This window comes from Endocarpon pusillum, assembly GCF_000464535.1.
Source record: "Endocarpon pusillum Z07020 unplaced genomic scaffold scaffold3361, whole genome shotgun sequence".
NCBI lineage: Eukaryota > Fungi > Ascomycota > Eurotiomycetes > Verrucariales > Verrucariaceae > Endocarpon > Endocarpon pusillum.
Genome location: NW_006916315.1, coordinates 143,557 through 166,623, shown reverse-complemented (window position 1 = coordinate 166,623; position 23,067 = coordinate 143,557). Strand labels below are relative to the sequence as shown.

Here is a 23,067-nt window from a genome sequence, read left to right as displayed (position 1 = left end):
CCAAGACAGTGGCAGTGCAAACAGTGAGACCTTTGCGCTCCATTCGCGATTGGCCCTCGTTTGTCAGCACCATTGCGTCTGTTGCCCTCGACTCTTTTGTGGACGCTGAGATGCAACTCTCAGAAAGCTTACGTACACAATATCGAAATGCAGCTGGAAGACTGTAGGCCCCGTTCTTCGACCGCCTCTGCGATGTTCTTGGACTGACTTCTTGCCTTCTAGGGCTGGATGACTTATGCGTCCGGTTCATAATTAATCTTCCCCCTGAGGAGCTGGAGTCTGTTGAACGAATCTGCTTCCAAGTCGAAGAAGCGCAGTGGTTTTACGAGGATTTCATTCGTCCTCTCGATCCATCCCTACCGTCCCTTTCGTTGAGAGCTTTTAGTTTGAAGATATTTCAGCATTGCCCCCTCTTCTCAGAATGGTCGGCCGACAATTATACCGCCGCATTTGCGGAATTTCTCGCTTACAAGTCTCGAGTTCCAGTCCGAGGGGCAATCATGCTGAACGAGGATATGGATCGGGTTGTCCTGGTCAAGGGGTGGAAGAAAGGAGCTAATTGGAGCTTCCCCAGGGGCAAGATCAACAAGGACGAGGATGACCTCGACTGTGCTATACGTGAGGTGTACGAAGAGACCGGCTTCGACATCAAAGCGGCAGGATTGGTGAAGGAGTCGAAGGACATGAAGTACATTGAAGTTACGATGCGCGAACAGCACATGCGATTATACGTCTTTCGAGGAGTCCCAATGGATACATATTTCGAGCCACGGACTCGTAAGGAGATCAGCAAAATAGAGTGGTATAACCTGAACGACCTGCCCACACTGAAGAAGAACAAGCAGCAGGAAGGGATGGGAGAGCAATTGGCCAACGCGAATAAGTTCTACATGGTGGCGCCATTTCTCGTCCCGTTAAAGAAATGGATCTCGCAGCAGCGAAAGCGGGAGAGTCGGCCGAGTTCACAACCTTTCGAAACAATACAAACGGTTGCAGAGGAGATAGCTCCGGATTACGAAGCTGATCTTACAAACGGCGTGGATCGTCCTGCCAACATTCCAAGCGATCTACCAGAAGTCACTCAAACTCAATCCCCTCCCACGGATCCCTCTCTGCATCTCAAGCAGATGTTGAACATCGGGAATTTTCATAAACCCAGCCAGGAGCCTTTTCCAACCTTACCACAGGTCGATATGGCCAAGTCGAACGCTCTCTTAGCATTGTTACGGAAAGGTTCACGGCCAGATATGCCCAATGTTTCCAAGCCAAATACTCCCTTTGATCAGATGTCCTTCCCACTTGATGTACCGAGATCACCTCCTCATCATCATCACCCTAGGCCTCCTCAGTTTTCCACTTTGCCATCGCCACCACCATTTCCAATATCTTCCTATATTGCCAAAATGGAGACGGCTGTTCCTATGATACCGCAAGAAACACAGCGCCAGAGCTCAATGCTTGCCCCTTCTACGTTTGCTACAGCATCAGGCTCGTCAGACCAGACCACTAGCCGCTCGCAAATCGCAGCTCCATATCGAAGAACAGGAGATCCAGAGTTCTCCCATTTAACACCACCACCTTCGCAAGGGCCCCGAGTGCCACCAGCGAGTGCTTTGCCACCACTTACTAACCACAAACGCGCGCTTCTTGATGTGTTCAAAAGTGCCCAAACATTGCAACAACCTCCAGCTGGCCCTCCCGTGTCCCCAACACACAAGCCTTTGCATACAGCAGCACCTCCAACCAATGGTCAACTCTCACATACAAAAGCACCTGCACCGACTTCAATTGACCCTTCCTCGCTGCTCCCGACACTGCTGGCTAACCGAAGTAGAGTCCATAACCAGGAGGGAAGCGTGCCAAAACGGGAGCCAGTCGATCATAGGGCAAGTCTTCTAGGTCTTTTCAGACAGCTACCGCCACCAGCTGCAGAAGCTGCGCCAACCGGCCCTGCCCCTAAGACACCCCTTGCTCCGGTCGAGCTGGCAGCACTGTCTACTCCAAGCATACAACCGGCGGAATTGACGCAGAAGCGACTTCTGACAAGCTTGCTACAGCAGAAGTCTTCGATTCCAAACAAGACTGCGTCACAATCCAACAGAGAGTTTCGGGAAGGGAAGACCTCGGCGACAATATCCGGCCCACTCAACCAGCCACAATTCGAAGGTATTGCCAAAACCTTGCGCCAATCGAGCCTGTCCGATGGTCCCGCGAGAAGTCCAGCACCTACACACAAGGCGCTGTTCGATCCGAACCAGCAGGTGCAGAAGAAGATACTCAGTCGTCCTGCTGGTAGTGAACAATCTCCAGCAAGGTCCTCGAGGTCTAATAAGCCCAGTCATGCTGCTTCACCAAAGAAACCTGTCCCGCGGAAAGATGACAGCGCGAAGCAATTTCAACCACAAATACTTCGTCGTCCAGCTGCTGACCAACAAGAAGCGTTACCGCAGGGCACCACACAGCCTGCCCTCCAGCCTATCCTGGACAATCCCAAACCTGAGTCTGATAGCCTGACAGCGCCTGCGCTTTACCCTCTACCAAAACCTCTTCCGCCGGACCGCCTCAAGCCCCAAGCTGAGAGCCACAAGCAAACCCTGCTATCACTGTTCGGCAACCCGGCCCCTCCGCCGCAAGTCAGCACACCACGGTCCACTCGCCCAACAGTACCAACTCGCACCTCCGCATCACCTGGCGCGTCAGGATCTGCCACCGTCAGTCCCTTGACCGAGAAGCATGTCTCGACGAGATCGCGCTTGGGTAGCTTGACGAGTGTCATAAGCACAGGGTCTCAGGCCAGACCTGTAAGAGAGAAACGGCAAACGGCTGCTAGTGACAAAGCGTTCTTGTTGGGATACCTGAGCCGGATTGCTAGCCAGGAGAGCTGAGAGGTTCGTGCGCGGCTTGGCTACCAGGACATGGACTTGCGCATCTCCCTTACGTGCAGGTACGATGTTCCACACTAGTGGATTCAGATAGCCACGTGTTCTGGTGTGTGCTCCCTGTATGACCTCAGGAATTCAACTATATGTCACAATGCAAACATCGGTTCAGACGCACCAGGTCGGCATGGACGGGTGGATATGGAGCAGCTTTCTGTAGCGAAAACAAAACCCACGGTATGATGTAGTTGAACAGCTAGTATCAGACAATAACATATTTTATAGTTTTGTAGTCACCTCAAACACCGAACTTTATGCACATTCGCATTTCGTACTTTTTGGTTCGACCCTTCTCCCTACGATGTAGATCTTTGGCCCCTCCCCTTCTCACGGTATTCTATACTCGAGCCCCCATAGTCAAGCCCACAACTACCCCATACACAAAACACAAATAAGTATGTGCACATCTCACACACCCACCCTCTCCCTCTTCAAATCGTTAACCACCATGTACCTACCCACGAGCACCCACCCCCAGCGAAACCAGAGCATCTGAGTCTTGTGCGCGAAGACCATGGCTCCGAACGCTTTGACGTAGTTGCGGAAGCCGCTTACGAATATAACCCTGTCTGCTCTTCCGTCCTGCACATTTCTTCTGGCTTTTCTTGCGGATTGTTGGAGGTTGGAGAAGAACACGCTGGTGAGGCTGGTGAGGAGGGTGATGGGCGCGTCGAGGACGGATATGTATTTTCGGGGGCGGGAGATGGATGTTAGGGTGTAAAGGGTCGGTGGGGTTGTAGGTGACTTGGAGTTGGGTTTGGGGTGTTTGAGCTGGTTTTGAAGAAAATGGATGGCGCCATAGTAGCAGGCGCAGTGGTTGGGGTGGGTGGATATGCCGTGCGGGTCAAAGGTGAGAATTACTTCTGGCGTTCTTTGTTTATCTGCGGGGTTGATAGGGCCGGAGGATGGGTTGCCGTTTACTTGGGTTTGTGGAGGCTGGTTTAAGGTGGAGAAGGAGGATGTAGATGTATCCAGCTTTGAAGACGGCTGTGGGGTGAAAAGGTGAGAGAGGAGATCCGCAATGTCCTCTTTTTTCCAATGGTTCTGTGCACCGTCTTGAAAACGTGCATCGTCTATGATAAGAACATCATCTTTGCTGCGCATGCCGAGCCTGCGGGCGCTGTTGAGAAGCTCTCCCCTGCGGATCTCCCCTTCGCCGATGGCGTTACCAGTGGAGAGGCAGACGATTTGGATATGATTGCGGTTCTCGGGAGACAACAATGCGATCAGTGCGGGAGCGAAGAACATGGCTTCATCGTCTGGATGGCCAATGAGGAGGAGGATGCGCTTATTGCGCAGCTCGAACGGTGGAGGGAATAGAGAGGCGAACAATGTAGTGGTCATGAACCAGAAGATGCCGAACGTAGCAAGCACTATTGCTATGGCGTAAAGAAGCCCCATATTGAATGACAATTGTAGATCCAACAGCGTAAGACAATGCCAGAGAGCAAGACTTTAGGCCGGCGCAACACTGCAGGCGAAATCCTTCTCAAACACGATCTTGAGCCTCAAGCTGCCCTTGTCCTCAAAGTGTGCTCCACTCGTCCTTGATGCAGCGGTCATGTCCGGAGCAAAACAGGACAACCAGGGGAGGAGCAGAGGAAGCGATGTGATATGATATGGGTATTTGCCGTGAGTTCGGTTGGGTAGCAGTGTTTGATAGAAGCTCATCTAGTAAAACAATCAGCTAGTCAGAGCTATTCGAGGCTCGAGCGAGCTTGACAAATGATCGGCATACGTCCTGCAAGGTCTTTCAGATCTTTGTCCTCTGCGGGAACCACAGTGGTGGTGTGGAACACCATGGCCAGGTCCTCTATTCCTACTTCTCACGCGTGGGTTGGCGTGGGTTGGCTCGGTTTCTCGCTGGTGGAGTACTAGGTTAGGGTTGTGGTGGCTTGATAGCGCTGTCAGTGTCAGAGCCATCACGCACATGAGGTTGCACGAAAAGGGGGACATGTCAGGATTTTTCTCCACTCGTCTCCAGTTTCCACTACGGAATGGGACCAGGGTTGTGGTAGACAAGTCAATGGGTCAACCGATTAGTAGTATGCACATCCTTTGCACATCCTTTGCACCCTCCTCCTCCTCTTCCTTACTACGGGGTGAGGCATAAGTATTCGTAGCACCGCGCTCGTATTTGCCACTCCGAACGGTCTGGAGACAGATAGCCCCGTCGATTCTTGTACGATTATCCCTGTCACTGTTGGGCATTCAAGCGATCAGACTAGCAAGAGTAGTCCCAATTAAACGATCTCTGGGCACTCTATCCTACCCTACTAGTACTAAGGGCCATTTCCGTGGCGTTGTAATTTCACATAGAGCTTCTGGCGCCATTCTACCAATACTTCTCCCTCCCCCGTAGAGTACTAGTATAGAGTACTAGTAGTACCTCCATCTCCATCTCATCCTTCTCCTGCAGCATCCGTCTCGCTTATCTCGCCTCAAATACCAGTTTTTTAGTTCACTGCTAGAGGCAATGCTGGTCTCCATGTTCCCATCCCGGTGACATGGGTTTAGTAAGGGGAAGGTGATCACGAGACCATCGTGTTGTCTAGCTCGAGAGGCCATGACTACCATCTAGTCTTGCGTTACTCTGCGCCCTTCTCGTACTCCGCCTTTTTGCCACATTGCTTGCCCGATTTTGCTGGCACAGGCCCCCGTGGTGCTACGGTCTCTTCTTCGATCTGTTTGACGTCAAGAGTGTTACCACAACAGCACCGACTTGTGCTGGGGTGACCACCTGGAGGAGCAGTACGAGTCTACGCACTAATGTGGTTCACTCTTGCTTGGACTCTTGGAGAGCTTGTTCTGCTTTTCAAAGTAAGCAAAAGAGGACACAGAGTTCTATCACACACCGGTCAGCATCAAGAAGTGGTCAATCATTGGTGGTCGTTGAAGCACAAGAAACTTTTCTTAATAAGTTAGACATTACGGTTTGGGTCACTGGTACAAATTTCCAGGGTCTTCGGGCTCTAGCAGAAATCAACAATTGGACAACCACTACGAGCCAACGATATACATTGTAGCCTCTTTGTTGTTTGGCAAGGATTTGTCCCTTGTGCCCTCAATTCAGTCTTCCTCCTACGGTGCCGTCTTTCCAGTCCGGAGTCCCTCGAAGGACACCGGTCTGCTATGCATTGTTTCACCAAATTTGGTTGCTGTCCTTTCCTTGTGCTAGGCAATCTAGCTTTGGGCAAACTCTTTCAGACCCCTTCGTTATGGCCGAGACGATTATCTTTTGTATCCTTCACTCCTGGTGCTGGGAGTGAGCGAGAGCTCCGTATGCCGCGTGAAGGTGGCATATTCAACCTCCTCACATGTCTTAGTTGTGGCTGGACTAATATCAGATGTTAGATAATGCCATCTGGGAGGTTACATGACCGCATGGGCATGTACGTAGTATACAACACCACACCACGGCAGTTCATTTAACGGTGCTTGCTAGGGATAAGAGCACGTCTTCTACCTCGTACGTAAATGTGTGACAGCCTTCAGGCCATATCAAGCTGTTCACTGGCTGGCCTTATGATGCAGCCGCTGCAAATCTTTTCTCCACATTTTTCAATCAGTCTGTTCTGACCTCATAATTCTCCAAGTAACCCTTGTTCACCAGGTCTTTCGCCCACCTCATGCAGGTCTATGACTCGGCAGAAGAGGATTGTGTGCCAAGAGCTCATAAACTGCGTAACTTGCTGTATGGTCTACCCTAGAATCTCAGTTCCATGTGCCCAGGCCTTTGCTTTGATCAAGTTTGATATCACATCAATTCAATGAAAGGATGATAGACCCGCACATTCGAGCAATCTTCGCTCAGCTCCGTATCCTGCTCACCACCCGACATGCCTCCGCCAATGCCGAATCCGTCGAAGCGCATGACAGCGAATCCTGCAAGACCTGTTGCCCGTTACCGTCCTGGTAAGGCTGTTCAAGAGGACACCTCTTCCGAGGAAGATGTGTCTGAGGCTGAAAGCGAAAAGCAGTCAACGCCAGGGCCAGCGCAACCAAGAGCCAGCTCATTCCCGGCTGGAGCCCAACGCCGCCAAGTGCCTGCCCAGAGCGCACGGAAAGAAGAGAGCGAAGACGAGGGTTTCGTGACAGAGGAAGAGGACGAAGGCGAAGCCAATGGAGTGTCTCTACCAGCAGCACATGTTGAAGGTCAGGGTCGCAGAGTTGTCCAAAAATCCACCACGTCTGCTATCTCTAGAACTACAGAAGCGGATGGGATAAGTTCTACAGAGGAGGTAGGCTCTGAAGACTCCGAGGAAGACTCCGATGAAGAGGAAGAGAGTAGTTCGGAAGAAGAACCCCATCGAAAGTTTCAACGACCAACATTCATCAAGAAGTCAGATAGAGGTAAAGTCGGTTCAACGAACGCAGATCTATCCTCTAATGCAGCTACGAACGGTGTTGTCAGCGCCTCTCCCGCCATAGATAAGATCCAAGCCGATGAGTTACGTCGCAAAGAAATGGCAGACCTGATGATCAAAGACAAACTTGAACGGGACGCCGCAGCCCGAGCCGCGGGACGCAAAGGATGGGATGATGATGATGAAGTTGCTGCTGAAGACATGGTCGATGACACCGACGGCCTCGATCCAGAGGCTGAGTACGCCGCCTGGAAACTACGAGAGCTGAAGCGGTTAAAACGTGATCGTGAAGCGATTGAGCAACGCGAGAAGGAGATTGAGGAGGTTCAGAGACGAAGAAATCTTACCCAAGCGGAACGGGAGGCCGAGGATCGAGAGTATCTGGAAAAGCAGAAGGAGGAGAAGGAAGATGGAAGGGGCAGAGCAGGGTTCCTGCAGAGATATCATCACAAGGGAGCTTTCTTCCAGGACGACGAGACGGCAGAGATCTTGAGGAAACGCGATCTCATGGGCGCTAGATTTGTGGATGAAGTGCAGAACCGAGAGGCCCTACCTCAGTACATGCAGGTGCGAGACATGACCAAGCTGGGCAAGAAGGGAAGAACAAGATATATTGATCTCAAAGGAGAAGATACTGGCAAATGGGGCCAGGGATATGATCAGAAAGAGAGAAGAGGACCGAAGCCGAATTTCGATGTGGACGAAAGGTTCAGGCCTGATCACGATGGTGGTGCGAAAGGACCTACCGGAGCGAACGCATCTGCTGTTCGGGATAGAAGAGATGGAACGGCGAGTGATGCCCCGGGAGGACCACGAGCTATGCGGAATGGCGATTATGGCAGAAATGGTGGTGAGGGGGCCGACTCATATCGCCTGGGCAGACAGTCTCGAACGAGGTCAAGGAGCGCTAGCAGACACCGAGATCGATACGAAGACGAAGATAGCAGAAGCAGGCGAAAAAGAGGTCCCTCTCCATATCGAGACCGAGATAAAAGACGTCGAGTCGATGCATTGTGAGTGAGGAATATCACGCAACCACCGTTTCAAAGCCATTAGCAAGAATGTATGACGAAAAACTCCTATTGCTCCGAGTATTATTTGAATTAAAAATCAACAAACAGACCAATACACCTCTAATAGCAGCCGGCAACAAACCCAAGGCCGATCCAGAGCTTGTGCAAACCCACTTGGGGAACATGTCCCTAAGAGTAAATAGCATCAAATGGTGGACCAAGTACAGAGCCTTTGAACGCTACTGAACCCGCCCTTTTATTTGTCATCCCAAAAATGGCTATCCTCCATGAAACGAAAAGCAGGGTAAATGAAGTGCGCGTGTATATGCGGAACCGAAAGGAAGGGGAAAATATCCAGGGAGGGTAATGTTATGACGAGCTCGGGTTTGAATATCCATCGCTAGAACTGCCGTCCGTGAAAACCATTATCAAAGACCATTTCCCTGAAATGGACCTTGAGTCGCCTTGGTGACACTTTCAGCAGCGCGATGGCATACTTTCCAGCACATCCTCTGGACTGGTTCGTCTGGCATTTATCCTGCAAAGGATGTGTGTTAGCCAAAAGTCTTTCCGGTTGAAAGATAGAACCCTGCTGTGTGTGGTAGTGGTGCTTACTTACTGCGCTGCACGGTGCAGAAGTAGCCGGGCTGGCTTCCCATCTTCTGGACGGTGCAGAAATATCCTGGTTGGTTGCCCATTGTGAAAGTGATGTGTTTTTCGGGGGAAATTGGGAACGCTCTTTGAAAGTCTTGTGATATGCAATGGAGTGAAGTTGGACTGGAACGAGAGTGGATGGAAGAGGAGGGATTGGGAGGGATTGGGAGGACATCTATTTGTACTGGGAGGGGGCTTTGTTGGGGCTTTGAGTGGGTGGAGGCCGGATACACGACGGAGACAAGACCAATGGATTCATCTCGAAGACCCTGCTTTGAGTCAAAGGCCGACAGGCCAGATAATGAGAACGGCGATGAAGATGGCCAAAATGGGCGGCGAGGCCTCCTGGGCGATGCCAAGACCTGCTCCTTAATATTGTTCCTCGTTGATATTGTTCTCACTCTACAAAGGACGGCGTCTTCCAAAAACAACTTGGATGCCAAATCAGGATCAACGTGCAAGATGTGAACAAGGACGAAGACGGCAAGATAGTGTCGGCATTGTGGAAAGCCGTGTTTGGTGTCTTCCAAATTGGTCCATATCCCGGATCCCGGACGGATAGATCTCGGGACTGGCTGCTTTTGTGACGCTGCATCGGAAGGGGACGTGGAGAAGGAGATGATTGGCTATGTGCATGCAGTCTGTGCATTTCCTCCACATGATAGCTGCTGCTGCCTGTCAGGGGCCTGCTTATGGGAAATAGGACTACGCGCGTTGGCTTGAGTGATCGATAGGCTGTCAAAGATGGGAGCGGAACTCTAGTTCGCAGCATTGCTAATACATGGATATGGACCACGTTTCACGCTCTTCGTTGAAATGTTTTGAGCCTAGGGTATGATATATCAATAGGGGTGATCCCAAATTTGCCATGCGGACGACTTGATCCATAGTAAGCTGTGGTTTGTAAAGATCCTGTCCAGAAATGAACCCCAGGCAAACTCAAAGCCTACTGCCAAATCGAATAGCTCCACATCACTTACTCTTTCTAGAGAGATCGCACCCAGCCCGAGGAATAAATGACAGCTCTTCTCGTTGGGTGGTTCCAGCTAGCCTGATTCGGCAGTCGAAAACAATATCAATGGGAAAGTTGACAGTGGTCAGATGGTCTTTGTTTCGTTTCACAGCTAGTCTATCCAGCCGGAGCCAGAAATGCTTGAGAGGAGAAATACGCTGCCTAGAAGCGAGTGAAGGGTAACCTGTTTCACAGATGAGTGAAGAAGACTGCGGCGAAGAGTGAAATAAGCGTACCATTTACCACGTAAAGTGATGACAGCCCAGTTGTTACCATCCTTGTCTGTCTCCTTCTCGACCTTTGTCGAAAAAGAAATCGCACTCATAATACCGTCACCGAACTTCTCATTCAATACAGCCTTATATGCGTATCCATAATTTTGAACAATCTCATACAGCCGGTAGATGAGGGGCTCCTTGGGTGGCATTTCCACAGTACGGCCTCGGTCAGGAAATCCGCCCATCTGCGACTCGAGGATCTGCTGATCAATCTCAAGAAGTGAAGATAGCTTCTGAATATCCTCTGGCGAAGGCTTGGCCTGGCCATAAAAAATCGCTGCTGCTGCTACTTCATTGCGGCCAATCTCCTGAGCTATTTGTTCAAAGGTCAGCTGCTTCTTGGCTTTGGCGTTGAAGAGAGTTGGTGCGGAAGCAGGGAGATTAGGATGTTGCGTGGTCTGCTAGTGTTAGCAGTGGTGTGGAAGGTGTTGAAGGTGTGGAAAGCTCACGTCAAGCGTAGCGATAGACATCCTTTAATTGAAGGGGGTGGTGGGGATGGAAAGTCTGAAAAGTTGAGAGAAGAGGCGCTATCGGATTGCTGCTGTGTTTCTTGATCTGGGAGGGCTTTTGAGAGTGGTAAAAACAGGACGGTTGGAAGAAGCCATGATTCGCAGATTATAGATATGGGACATACTGGTACCAAGCCAATTGTGATCTCATTATTCATTAAACACACTATCCGTACCCATCTATGAGGGGGACAATTGACGTTGTAGTGGGGAAGTTTTGGGGCTTCTCCGCACCGTCGACCAGCTGAGGGGCAGGACGGGGCCTTCGGGCTCTTTCAAGGGTCCAATTAACCACTACCTACTACTACTTCATCTTCATCTTCAGTCACCACACTGCACAATGACAGTGACACGGTACGCAGCAATCCTTCAATGACAGGATATATCGAAGGTAGCAAATCTGAATCAAGCGCCCTTTCATTCAGGTTCTCAGTTGGCATCGGCGAGTGACTGGATATCAAACAAAGGTCTATGAGGAGCGCGTGAATATCCTCCCTCGGTCAAGAATTATTTAAAACATCAGCCTTTCCGCCCTCTTTTTTGGCTATCCCTCAAATTCCTTGGCTTTGACTTCGAGTCTGAGCATCGGTAGCGATCATGTCTAGAAAAGACGATGACCTAGCCTACGGAGACGAGTACGGCAAAGATCGAGGAGCAGGCTCTCAGGGCACTGACCGCGGCATTGTCGGGGACACATTCAAATTCTTGAAGAACAAGTACCAGCAATCTCAACACCCACAGCCATCACAGTCACCGTATGGATATACTGAGCAACCAAGCAATCCGGCTGGTCAGCAGTACACCCATGAACCAGCTGGCTATGTGAGTCGGGCACTGAGTTCTAAATGTAAACAATGAAAATAGCTGATAACATTTTGACAGAATCCTGCGACTAGTGGTCAAGCCCCGTACCCTGGTGGGCCACCTCCACAGGCACCACAGAAGAAACCGGACGCTGTCAGCTCTATCTTCAATACCCTCCATGGAGTTGTACATGGCGTTGGGGCAGAGCTTGTCGGGAAATTCAGCGGCCAGAATGAGCCTCAGTCGACCTCTCATCATGGAGCTCAAAGTGGACAATCAGCCTACCAAGGTGCATATGTCTCGCCCGATACGACCAGTAATAGATACAGCAGCTTTGCAGGACAGAAGAACGGCAACGATGTGAAGTGGTACGTCGACGGTTGTAGTTACATGTATGCTGTATCCAAAGCACTTGAAGGTGCCAGGGATTCCATCTGGATTCTGGACTGTAGGTGGCCTCTATACCCTCGGAATTCCCCCAATTAACCATTCAGGGTGGCTCTCGCCTGAGCTATATCTGCGGAGACCGCCAATGAAGAACGAGCAGTACCGGATCGATAGGATGCTCCAAGCTGCAGCACAGCGTGGTGTCCGTGTCAACGTTATCGTCTACAAGGAGGTAAGAAATCTGCGCTTCGGGTGCTGTATATCGATATTGACAAGCTTCAGGTGACCCAAGCTCTCACTCGTAAGTACCTGTCACCTACCCTGCCTGAATACCTCCATTCCATGCTCCCACGATCTACCGATGCTGTCACCTCCTTTCTTGTCAAGATGGGTTTGATGGCTACAGCCGCCTCAATGGAATATCTTGAAGCAGAGAATCCGCTGATTGCGCCTCCTGTGACAGTCTCTTCTAGTCATACGAAGCATGCTCTCGAAGACTTACATCCGAACATCGCTGTTTTTCGCCATCCCGATCACTTACCAGACGCAAAGACCATGCAATCATCATTGGTTTCATCGCTGTCTAATCTTAAGCTTGATGCTGCTACCGCATCAAGGTTAGGCGGCGATGCCCTCAAATCGATGTATGGCATGACCGACGGCGTCATTTTATACTGGGCGCACCATGAAAAGCTCTGCTTGGTAGATGGGAAAACCGCGTTCATGGGCGGTCTTGATCTCTGCTACGGCCGTTGGGATACTAATCAGCATCCTATTGCTGATGCTCATCCACACGACCTACGCGCAATTGTCTTTCCTGGACAGGACTACAACAACGCCAGAATAATGGATTTTGATGATGTTGTCCACTGGCAAAACAATAAACTCGACAGGAAGACAAGCTCGCGAATGGGCTGGTCAGATATTTCCGTCAGCCTTCACGGGCCAGTTGTGCAGGACCTGCGGCGACATTTTGTTGATCGGTGGAATTTCATCCTAGACGAGAAATACACCGTGAGGCAAGATGCTCGGTATGTGAGGTTATCACTCTCTGGCGCAGCTGGAGTACCCCCTGGTCGGCCTCAAAGCTCTCAGCTTGGTAGTTCATATCAGCAAGAGAACCTTCAGTCACAGATCAACCCCGGGCATGGATCTCAACCACAATTTCCTCCTCAGTCGGGATCTAGCACTAGCTATACACCGTATCAGCAGGGTACAAGCCGTCCTCATTCCCCACAACCTCCCTATCATGCGCAAGCCACGCAACCGTACCAGCAGAGTGTGTACAGCAGTCAGCAGGAAGGGCAGTATTATCCACCGCCACCTCCAGGGCCGCCACCGATGTCGCAATATGGCTCGGGCCAAGAAGGACCTTATACCACTTACGAGCGCCCTCCAAAGCCTGAGCATGGCTATTCTGCTGAGCTCGAGGGTAATAGACCTCAGAATACCATGTACAATTCACCACCACCTAGCCAATATTATGATCCACCTCCGACGCAATCGAGGGGCTTCGACGATGAAGAATCTTTTGACCGGTCTTCAGACGGCGATCGAGGATTTGGCGGCAGGTCTTCCAGGTATGGTGACGAAGGACGACGGTTGAAAGATGAGATGAAAGGCATTGGGTCTATGCTCAAAGTACATGCGGAACATCACCTTCAACAACATGCTCACGGCAAGCACACAGGCGGCTCAGACTCATCTAGACCACCAAGGCCAAGACCTCTAGGGGGTGCCATGCCTTGCCAAATTGTTCGTAGTTGCACCAAGTGGAGTAACGGAACCCCTACCGAGCATTCCATCCAAAATGCATATATCGACATCATCCAGAGAAGTCAGCATTTTGTCTACATTGAGAATCAGTTCTTCATCACTGCTACTGGCGACCAGCAGAAGCCTGTCAAGAATCAAGTTGGCAGAGCGCTTGTGGAGAGGATCGTACGTGCCGCACGTGCTGGCCAGCGGTACAAAGTTATTGTTCTCATGCCGTCCGTTCCTGCATTCGCCGGTGATCTGCGAGACGACGCAGCTTTAGGTACACGAGCTATCATGGAGTTCCAGTACAATTCTATCAACCGTGGGGGACATTCCATTATGGAAATGATAGCCCGGGAGGGCATCAATCCTAATGAGTATATCCGATTCTACAATCTCCGGAACTACGACCGCATCAACGCAAGTGGTGTGATGCACCAGGCGGAAGGGATAAGTGGCGTCAATTATGAGGATGCTAGAAGGCAACACGACGAGGCCGTGGGAGCTGGATACGGAGGACAGGGAGAAAGCATCGGTGGCTCCATCGTCAATCCTAGCTCTCAGTATCAGCAATATCAAAGTGCAGCTCAATATGTCGCACCAGGCACGGCGACAGGGAGCGGCAGGTGGGATACGGTCAGCGAATGCTATATGCTTGGTGGAGAAGACATTCGGAACGTGCCCTGGGACAATGATGGCGACCTCTCAGAAATCGATGCCTTCGTGAGCGAAGAGCTGTATATTCATTCGAAGGTAAGTTCACCAACACCGATTGCTGTGTACGAACTGACCGGCACTAGGTACTCATTGCTGATGATCGTATTGTTGTTTGCGGTTCTGCAAATTTGAATGATCGTTCGCAGCTTGGGACTCATGATTCTGAGATTGCAATCATCATTGAGGATCCGACCCCAGTGCAGTCGACCATGGCTGGCCAACCCTGGCAGGCAACGCGTTTTGCAGCTTCATTGAGACGTCAACTGTTCAGGAAGCATTTGGGCCTTCTAAGACCACAGGATATGCAACGGCCGGATGAGAACTTTGAGCCGGTCGGTGTGCATAACAGATACGACTGGGACACTCCCGAAGACAACATTGTGGCTGATCCACTGTCTGACGCGTTTGAGAGCCTATGGAACTCTCGAGCCAAAACCAACACGGAGATTTTCCGCAAAGTCTTCCATGCCGTTCCGGACGATACTGTTCGGAATTGGAATGATTATAAGGAGTTCTACGAGTACTACTTTCAAAAAGACGATGCAAAAGGTGACGCAAAGGGTGATGCAAAGAAGGCTGAGCAGAAACCAGCCAGATACATGTGGGGTCATGTGGTCAGAGACGAATTCAGCCCAGGGGCAGCGGGTGCCAGAGAGGTAAAGGACTGGCTGAGCCGCGTGAAAGGCACTCTGGTAGAGATGCCGTTGATGTTTTTGATCGACGAAGATATTGCCCAGGAAGGTGCGACTCTGAATGCACTCACAGAGGAGGTCTACACTTGAGCAATAGGAAGAGGTCTGCGGCAGAGAGAGGCAGAGATTGGCAGAGAGAGGCAGAGATTGGCAGAGAGAGGCGTGGCAGGTGTTGTTCATGGAAAGGACAAAGGGAAAATTAGGGCGAAACCGCGGGGCATTAGACGGTCGAACAAGCTCAAGCGAAGCCAGCAACTTGGGATGAGCACATGGAGGACACGAAAATTTCATTTTCTCCTGATATCCTCCGCCCACCTCTGCTTAGTCACATCTCCCTCTCTGTTCCCGCTGCACTTTTAGTCTTTTTGTGATTCTCACCAGTCTTTGCTTCTGGTGTTCTTACCTTTCTTGAAGCGTGCTAGCTTGAGCACTACTACTGGCCGACCTGCCGATCAGGCGGCCCAACTTTCTCTCAACGTTCATATCGTAAATCTGTTGCATTGTTACCCACTCCTGACACTAGCGCCGGTTAGGAGTTCAGCTTCTTTCACTGTTTCAGCAAACCATAGCATGGAACTTAGGCTGACCATCTTCAAAGAGAGCTATCCTTCAATTTGGGTTCTTCTCTGAACTCACTACGAAATGTCTTCACAAGCATCCGGCTATCGAAAAGAGAACCCGCCACAAGCTCATGCTCCGCACCGACTCAAATGTACCTACAAAGATTGCTTTCGATATTTTTCCAACGAGAAAGACATGATGATGCACAAGAAGAAAGAGCCAAGTCACGAGTACTGTCACAAGTGTGACGTGGATTGCGAAGACGACTCGGACCTCTTGATCCACATGATTGAGAGTGGCAAGCATAGTAAGCGCCCAGCGAGAAGTCTTCCCTATCGGGTGATGGCTGACCACCGTTAGTTGTTTGTCCTATGTGCGGACTGGAATTCAAAAGTAACGCTGGTCTCGAAAGTCACATCCCGCAGGCAAGAAATCAGCGCTTCGAGGTGAGTTGGAGGTTGATCCGGCTGACTTCTGCTTCTAGACTCATCAGCAATCACAAAATCTCAAATGCGTTGGATGTGGGGACAAATTTGCCCGAGCTGCAGGATTGATGCAGCATATCGAGAACAACGAATGTCAGGTCATCACCCAGGAGGTTTTTGAACGCAGGAGAGCGGAGAAGGCGATTTCAAAGGACGCTTGGGCAGCACAGTTGAAGCCGGAAGTCGAACAGCAAGTCCCACGTGGGCACATGTCGACGTTCAGCGGTACCGATGCTAGTACTGAGCATGGCGGTGTTTCTCTCCTTGACGAAGATAACCCATATGAAAGCAACATCCGCAGTTCTCGGCAAGATTACCTGACTCCTTCCCTGAACATGCTCAGTCTTCGCGATCAATATCCCACGCTGCAGAATCTGAACGCTCCAATACAAAATACAGTGCTCGACCAAGAGGGGCGAAGCGATCTGATGTCATTCAAGGGCGATCTCCTCGATGAGAACAAGATTAACGTAGCATCAGCTTGGAGTGCTTCCACACCAGCAGCGAGCACTCTTTTCCCCAATTCAAAACCGCCTCTTCGCCCTACAAAGGAGAACAGTGACATCTCGGGTGGATTGGGTGCTCCCAGATCATCCCTTTCGACCGATCCAAACGCCCATCTAGGCACCAGACCCGGTCCCATAAAGCCCGCAGCAATCCTCGAACCGATGAACCACTATAACGATCTGACCAAGAAATTCGAGTGCCCAGGGAGGAAGTGTGGTGGAAGTTTTGACACTGTTGAAGCATTCAACGCACATCTCACCAGCAGTGCTCACGTTGGAGGCCGCACTGTCTGTCCATCGTGTCTCAGCAAATTCACCTCGACGATGGCTTTGGTTGCACATTGCGAGTCACCAAGCAAGCGCTGCAACATTCGGAACACTGCCAACTACAACCAGGTCCTACGAGAGATCACTGGTGGGCTGATTGGTACAGAAGGTCATCACATTGACGGAAGTGTCCGATACGTCGCCAACGATATCTCGCAGCCGGGGTATTGGTGAGCGTCAAGGACAGAGAGGTGAACCCTCTGATAACTTCAACCACTTCATCGAGGTACGGGAGCTGTTAGTTCATCACAAATACTCAAATTTATGCTTGCGCTTAGTTACCAGGTTCAATTTGCGAGAACCCAGCGAAGGCGTCCCTTATGAGCACTGATAATCCTTATGAGACAATGCAGGAACGGCAAGGAAGGGATGCTTGTGTCATCAAATACTCAGATTGTCCCAAGTTCCATAAACTGCTAGGCCGAGCAGAAAGGTTTTCCGTAGGGTAAAATGTCCTCTTCCACACTGCACCACATCAGGCTTTCATCATCATGACTGTGCAAAATAGCAAGCTGCCGGAAACGAGCATACCTTGAGCGCTGGGAATGGCCTTTAACCAGAAAGATCATGTAGACTTAAGATGTGGCTGCTTTGTCCTCGAGTCCTGGTAGCTCCTGGCATCCCATATGTGCGTGATTACTTATGTCAGCTGAAGCTGGACAAAGAGCTTTCAATTTCATTTTTGACATTACAAGAAGAGTAGATTAGCATCACGCCCACCCGATATATGGCTGGTTGATTCGTGCATTTTTTCGGCTATTGACACCACTTGGACACTTGTCGAGCTCTGGAAAACTGGGACCACTGCGGCGTTCGTCGTTTGGTGTCGCCTATGTCCTCAGCCTTCATAGCCGCTGGGATATTTTTGGACCAGATATCGAATGTCATCAATCGCACTGGGATTGCCAGCCAGCCGCTAGCCCGTTTACCACTAAAATCATACTTCTGGCGCATCTCTTTCGTATTTGGACGTAGTGCTCCTGCACAAAAGTGATTATGGCTGTGCTTGTCAGCAGAGATGGAGAAGACTGAGCATCCAGGCTTACACTGCATAGAGTCTCAGTCGATCTTCATAGTCTTCCTGAGGGTCGCATATGGGGAAGTGTCTATGGTACTCCTTCAACCACTGCCTGCCCAGACGATATCGAGCCACAGTCATGACAGAAAGCTCATCTTCACATGGGTCAGTAGGAAATCCGCATATAATCTAACAGTGCTCAGAGGCCTACATTCATTGTGAGCCCACAACACTGAAGGGTCGAAAGTTATTGCCTTGCCGGTACCTGCGTGAGTAGATACATTGCCGTACCAGATATCGCCGTGAATAAGCACAGGTTTGATCTTGTTCGGGCCTCTATCCAGGGGGCGGAGAAGCCGAGGGCAGACCTTCTCGAAGAGGGCCGGAAACATTGCGTCCAGTTCATCATTAGGTCCATGCGTCTCACGTTCCTGCCTCGCAAAGCCTTTAAGGTTCTCAATATAAAAACCTTCCCATGTGTCTGACCACTTGACATACTGGGGCATAGTACCGCCATAGGTTGTAATGTGGTAACCAAATTTGCCATTCGAGTCAGGCATATTCTTCTTGTGCAGCGCAGCGAGGGTCTTGCAGAAGGATGAAACTTCTGGCAACTCATCGATCATGTCAGCAAATTCACACATGTAGAAGTAAACGTTAGGATCCGACTTATACTGTCCCCACCCCACTGGCCGAGGCCCGAATTCTGGTACATATTTGTGTATAGCAGCTGTACCATCGAACTCGCTCAACGCCATCGCCTTGCCAAGATCATTGGGAGAGGCCTTGAGGAAGTAGCTTTGGATGCAGGTATCTTCCTGTTCGACATCGATCCGTGTAGTCTTGGTCCAGAAGCTCGCACCATACGGGTGAGCTGCGACACACGGGAGCCCTTGGGGAAGACTGTTTTGAGCATAGATTAGTGACAAACATCAACGGCCAAGCTTGGTTCAACAGTTCCATCTGGTGCTGCACGCGCTGGGAGTGAAAACCTTCATCGAAACTCACATTCTGCCACAGCCTCATCAACGATGAAGTTTTCGTACATGTCAACCTGTCTAGGCTGGGGAAGCATATCGATCAACGAGTCTGCCATGGTGATCTGACAACGAGCACAAACAATCGGATATTGTGGTATTAAAGATAACAGACACTTATTTTTGTGCTGGTTTGAGGCTTTCGAGGTGTAGAGGCGGCTTGCGTTTATGCTGTGAATACAGAGTGTTGCCCCAAAAGTAGTTAAAATATGCTAAAGATATATGTGCCATGAGGTACACTCCATAAGCTTTAGGCCTGCTGACGTCTTAAACAGTTGGGCTTTGGATGACTCTTAGCCCCTAGCTATCTGATGTTGGGGTTAATGTGCCCTAGAATAGTAATTACCTAGGAGACAGAGTAGTAGCATTTCTTATAGCGTTTTAGGCTAACTATTGTCAGAATCCCTGCATATATGATACGTATCTGTTACGTATTAGCATGATGGTACAAGGCTCCCCGCATGCAAAACGCACGAAATGCTCTTGTAACTGTTACGCCCTGTTATTTATGGCAGTGAGCATTGCTATACGAATTGAACGCCAAATGCTGTTTCTGAGCTGTTACAGTAATGCGCTTCTATAGCTATTAGTATGAGCAAATGCTCCTCTTGATAGGAGTAACTCAATAAAAAGTGAATTGGCACTTCCGTACGCTGTTTGCTACTACTTCTAACAACTATAAGCTTTAGTCTCTACATGTTCTGAAATGACACTACAAGAACTGTTGGAATTGGCCGTCAGCCAATCCCTGGCGCAGCGTGTCACATGACTGCGCACGTGCCACTCCGCACAGTACTACGTATTTACTACGGTACCCTCTCCTCCTACTTAGATTCTACAAGGTAGATAGAATCCATTCAACCACTTCATCAGTTTATGAGCCCTCAGCGCCTCCATCGCGTTGATTCAGCATAGACCTCATCGCCAGTATCATTTGGCACTTATTTTGGCTTCATTAGCTACGAAATAGATTATTCAACCCTATCTCAATTTTGACACCCTGATACCACATAACTCCTTAGTAAGAGTATAAACTGCTTATCCTTACCCTCGAAATTCGCTACTCAAATCCGAAATTCGACTTCTTCAACAATAATGTCACTTCTTTCAGCCCTGTGAGCCATGAAATCCTTGAAAAAACCGCATTTTTGCCCTTGTGAGCCGCGAAATTCTTAAAAAAACGCACTTTGGCCTTATGGGTTACGAAATTCTTCAAAAACCACATTATAATATCCCTGATAATTCCTTTGGCATCATTATATTAGCGCTCTGCTACTTTTTCGGCATTACTGGCTACGCAACTTGAGCCTATTATTAGCTATAAGTAGCGTTTTTTCAGCAGCTTCATCAAATCCATTCGACAGATTCACAATTTCAACAGACCACAGGTTCAACAGCCCATAGTATCAACAGACCGAATTAGCAGTTTCGACAGATAGCAGATTCGGCAGATGGCAGATTTAGCAGATGGGGGTTTCGACAGAACAGTTTTGACCATTGACATTGGGGCCGCGCTGCCTCAGGAGACATATCAACGCCATTTCTTTGTCCCATTTGCGTGGATAAGCACAGGAGCAAAGATTCTAGTTGTGCTAACAGAGCAGAGAGAGCTTGTGTTTGCTCATGGGAATGAGCTTGTTGTTGCTCAAAGCGGTCTGGACGACGCTGAAATAGTAAGAGTTTGATTAGGCAAGGAATGCTCGTATCTGACGGATTAGAAGACACGATTGCCTTCGGTAGCAGAATTCTCCTGAGATGAGACAAAGCACCTGCAAAAAAAGACGTGATCCATCGAGTTCTCAATATTTCTAGTTGTCTCAAAGCTACCAAAGACACGTCTGAGGGAGGAGGTGGAAACGGCATATATGAACACGCACGAAAAAGCATTGCCACGCCATAGTTATAACATGTCTCTCTGGGCCGAGACAGCAACGAACGCTAGTTAGAGTGGCTGGTCCAAGCAAACTGACTGGCATACCAGTTCAATCAGTACTATATTTACACGTAGTTAACATGATGTGGACGAGAAGCTGCAGGACTCCACGGAGACGATGGTGAACCTGAGAGACTGATACCGGGTTTCGTAGACGGAGCACAGAATTCGATCAAGCGGTTGCTCGCAAGCTGTCATATTAGTACAATGTAGTCTTCGCTTTGAACATCCACAAATAAAAATAATTCCTGGTCATCAAGGAACGGCCGCCGCTTTTGCCCTCGTTCAAATCATTATTCTGATGGGTACGTGGAGGCAGGGATGCTACCTGGGTTGTGGGCGGCTCGGGTGAGGCTCGGGGTGAGGCTCGAGGTGAGGCTAAGACAGAATCACCTTAAGTTAGGCCCGAAGGCCCCGGAGGCCCAGGCTGGGGCGGTGAGCCCGGACTCAGATGCAGATTTCTCTCTCCTTTGGCGGCAGATTCTGTAGGTAGGACTTTCATTTGGTTCTTTGGCCAAAGCCTATCACTCTTGAAAGGAGGTATCTTCTACGATTGCGAAGCACAAGAGGTCGCTCTAATGCTTGATCGCGACGCTATTGTGGTCAACGTGACTGGAACCCTGCTACTGACCTCCACAAAAAATAATACTGATATTCACCGACTATAGCAGACAACCGGCATGGCCAAAGTTCTACCAGGCGATGTGGTCGGTTCAACAACCACGCACCTCGCAGGCCCAGGTACTCATGTACACGACTCAAAGATCTGTGCATCGATCATCGGTTCCGTTTCGACCGTATCCGCTTCCAGCAAATCTGGCAAACCCACCCTGAGCATTCCTCGACTACCATCAAGATCCTCATCCCAACCCCTCAAACTGAACACGCTCCCAGCCCTGAACAGCACCGTCCTCTGCCGCATCACGCGTGTCCAACAACGGCAAGCCTCCGCGTCAATCCTTCTTGTGGACGCTTCTCCAACGACCCTCCTCCCCGCATCCCTGACCCATCTGACAAGCACAACCGCGAGCTCGGAGGATATCTACTTTTCCGCCGTGCTGCGGCGAGAAGATGTCCGGCTGACGGAGAAGGACAAGATCGTCATGAATGAGAGCTTCAGGGTTGGGGATATCGTGCGGGCGACCGTTATCAGCTTGGGTGATGAGAAGAATTACTACATCAGTACCGGGGGGAATGAGTTTGGGGTCGTGATTGCGAGGAGTGAGGAGGGAAACGCGATGGTGCCGGCTAGCTGGAAGGAGATGAAGGATGCGGTGACGGGGAGGGTGGAGCTGAGGAAGGTGGCGAAGCCGGTGTGAGCGAGGAGCAAGATTTTGAGATAGGCTGACTTGTGCCCTTGTTTCACAACCCAGATTCCAATATGGCATGCTCAGAGTACGGTCTGGAGCGAGACAGCCCGCAACCAAGCCGACAGAGCCTGTTCCTCGGTGGCTTGCCACGATCCACAGGTTGCCCGAGTCGCGACAGCTTCGCTCTCCAACCATGGACGAAGTCATCTCGCCATCAGAGCAAAGCGCTTTGCAATCACGCCAGAGAGAAGCAGCATGTCTACGCCACCGCGATGCAGGCATATTCCTGCTTGCACATACCGCCCCGCTCCATCCGCAGTCTGTTCCCATGCGGAAGCGATATTCTACCTGAGAGCATGAGGCGGTCTGACAATTGACTCCACCGACAGGGAGAACAACTTCCATCACTCTCAATCAGATGAAGCTTTTGATTCTTCCCATCTCGTCTACCATAGGCCATTACACCGAGCTTCACGCCCGCCCCCCCCCCCCCTCCAAAGTTTCTGTGGGTTCAACCAACATCACATCCCATTCAGAGCTTCATCTCCCTTTCCCATCCCGATTCCATCCAGGCACCAGCGCCAACCTCTCCAGTATCCATGGTCACGACTCTCCTTCCTTCCTTTCCAAGAAGGGAGGCTTCAATGTCAGGCTGTGTTCGTCACGTGAGGTAGAAAGAAAAAGATTTCTAGACCGGCATCAAAATACTCGGATTCATTTCGGAGTTTTTGCATGTCTGGTTTCCTCCCTCTATCCAGGT

At 50.2% G+C, this 23,067-nt stretch overlaps 8 protein-coding genes across 8 annotated transcripts; 5 read left to right on the top strand and 3 right to left on the bottom strand.

Annotated features, from left to right (window-relative positions):
- Positions 1 to 147: 147 nt before the first annotated feature.
- On the top strand, positions 148 to 2,885 carry EPUS_05608 (uncharacterized protein; the record flags this gene model as incomplete). Its single annotated transcript, XM_007804467.1, has 2 exons — positions 148 to 163; positions 223 to 2,885. The coding sequence occupies 2 exons, from the start codon at positions 148 to 150 to the stop codon at positions 2,883 to 2,885; spliced, it is 2,679 nt and encodes an 892-aa protein (XP_007802658.1).
- A 462-nt stretch (positions 2,886 to 3,347) lies between these two features.
- Positions 3,348 to 4,340, bottom strand: EPUS_05607 (uncharacterized protein; the record flags this gene model as incomplete). The annotated part of the gene is made up of 1 exon (XM_007804466.1): positions 3,348 to 4,340. One exon carries the CDS (start codon positions 4,338 to 4,340, stop codon positions 3,348 to 3,350), a length of 993 nt encoding a protein of 330 aa, XP_007802657.1.
- Positions 4,341 to 6,778: 2,438 nt separating this feature from the next.
- EPUS_05606 (uncharacterized protein) lies at positions 6,779 to 8,323 on the top strand (the record flags this gene model as incomplete). Its single annotated transcript, XM_007804465.1, has 1 exon — positions 6,779 to 8,323. One exon carries the CDS (start codon positions 6,779 to 6,781, stop codon positions 8,321 to 8,323), a length of 1,545 nt encoding a protein of 514 aa, XP_007802656.1.
- A 1,774-nt stretch (positions 8,324 to 10,097) lies between these two features.
- On the bottom strand, positions 10,098 to 10,733 carry EPUS_05605 (Cyanate hydratase; the record flags this gene model as incomplete). The annotated part of the gene is made up of 2 exons (XM_007804464.1): positions 10,098 to 10,661; positions 10,713 to 10,733. The coding sequence occupies 2 exons, from the start codon at positions 10,731 to 10,733 to the stop codon at positions 10,098 to 10,100; spliced, it is 585 nt and encodes a 194-aa protein (XP_007802655.1).
- A 636-nt stretch (positions 10,734 to 11,369) lies between these two features.
- EPUS_05604 (uncharacterized protein) lies at positions 11,370 to 15,220 on the top strand (the record flags this gene model as incomplete). Its single annotated transcript, XM_007804463.1, has 5 exons — positions 11,370 to 11,594; positions 11,655 to 12,024; positions 12,071 to 12,195; positions 12,246 to 14,474; positions 14,522 to 15,220. The coding sequence occupies 5 exons, from the start codon at positions 11,370 to 11,372 to the stop codon at positions 15,218 to 15,220; spliced, it is 3,648 nt and encodes a 1,215-aa protein (XP_007802654.1).
- Positions 15,221 to 15,772: 552 nt separating this feature from the next.
- Positions 15,773 to 17,183, top strand: EPUS_05603 (uncharacterized protein; the record flags this gene model as incomplete). Its single annotated transcript, XM_007804462.1, has 3 exons — positions 15,773 to 15,998; positions 16,052 to 16,137; positions 16,185 to 17,183. The coding sequence occupies 3 exons, from the start codon at positions 15,773 to 15,775 to the stop codon at positions 17,181 to 17,183; spliced, it is 1,311 nt and encodes a 436-aa protein (XP_007802653.1).
- A 582-nt stretch (positions 17,184 to 17,765) lies between these two features.
- Positions 17,766 to 19,123, bottom strand: EPUS_05602 (uncharacterized protein; the record flags this gene model as incomplete). Its single annotated transcript, XM_007804461.1, has 4 exons — positions 17,766 to 18,009; positions 18,056 to 18,182; positions 18,239 to 18,919; positions 19,036 to 19,123. 4 exons carry the CDS (start codon positions 19,121 to 19,123, stop codon positions 17,766 to 17,768), a joined length of 1,140 nt encoding a protein of 379 aa, XP_007802652.1.
- Positions 19,124 to 21,677: 2,554 nt separating this feature from the next.
- EPUS_05601 (uncharacterized protein) lies at positions 21,678 to 22,659 on the top strand (the record flags this gene model as incomplete). Its single annotated transcript, XM_007804460.1, has 2 exons — positions 21,678 to 22,312; positions 22,371 to 22,659. The coding sequence occupies 2 exons, from the start codon at positions 21,678 to 21,680 to the stop codon at positions 22,657 to 22,659; spliced, it is 924 nt and encodes a 307-aa protein (XP_007802651.1).
- Between the last annotated feature and the right edge of the window lie 408 nt (positions 22,660 to 23,067).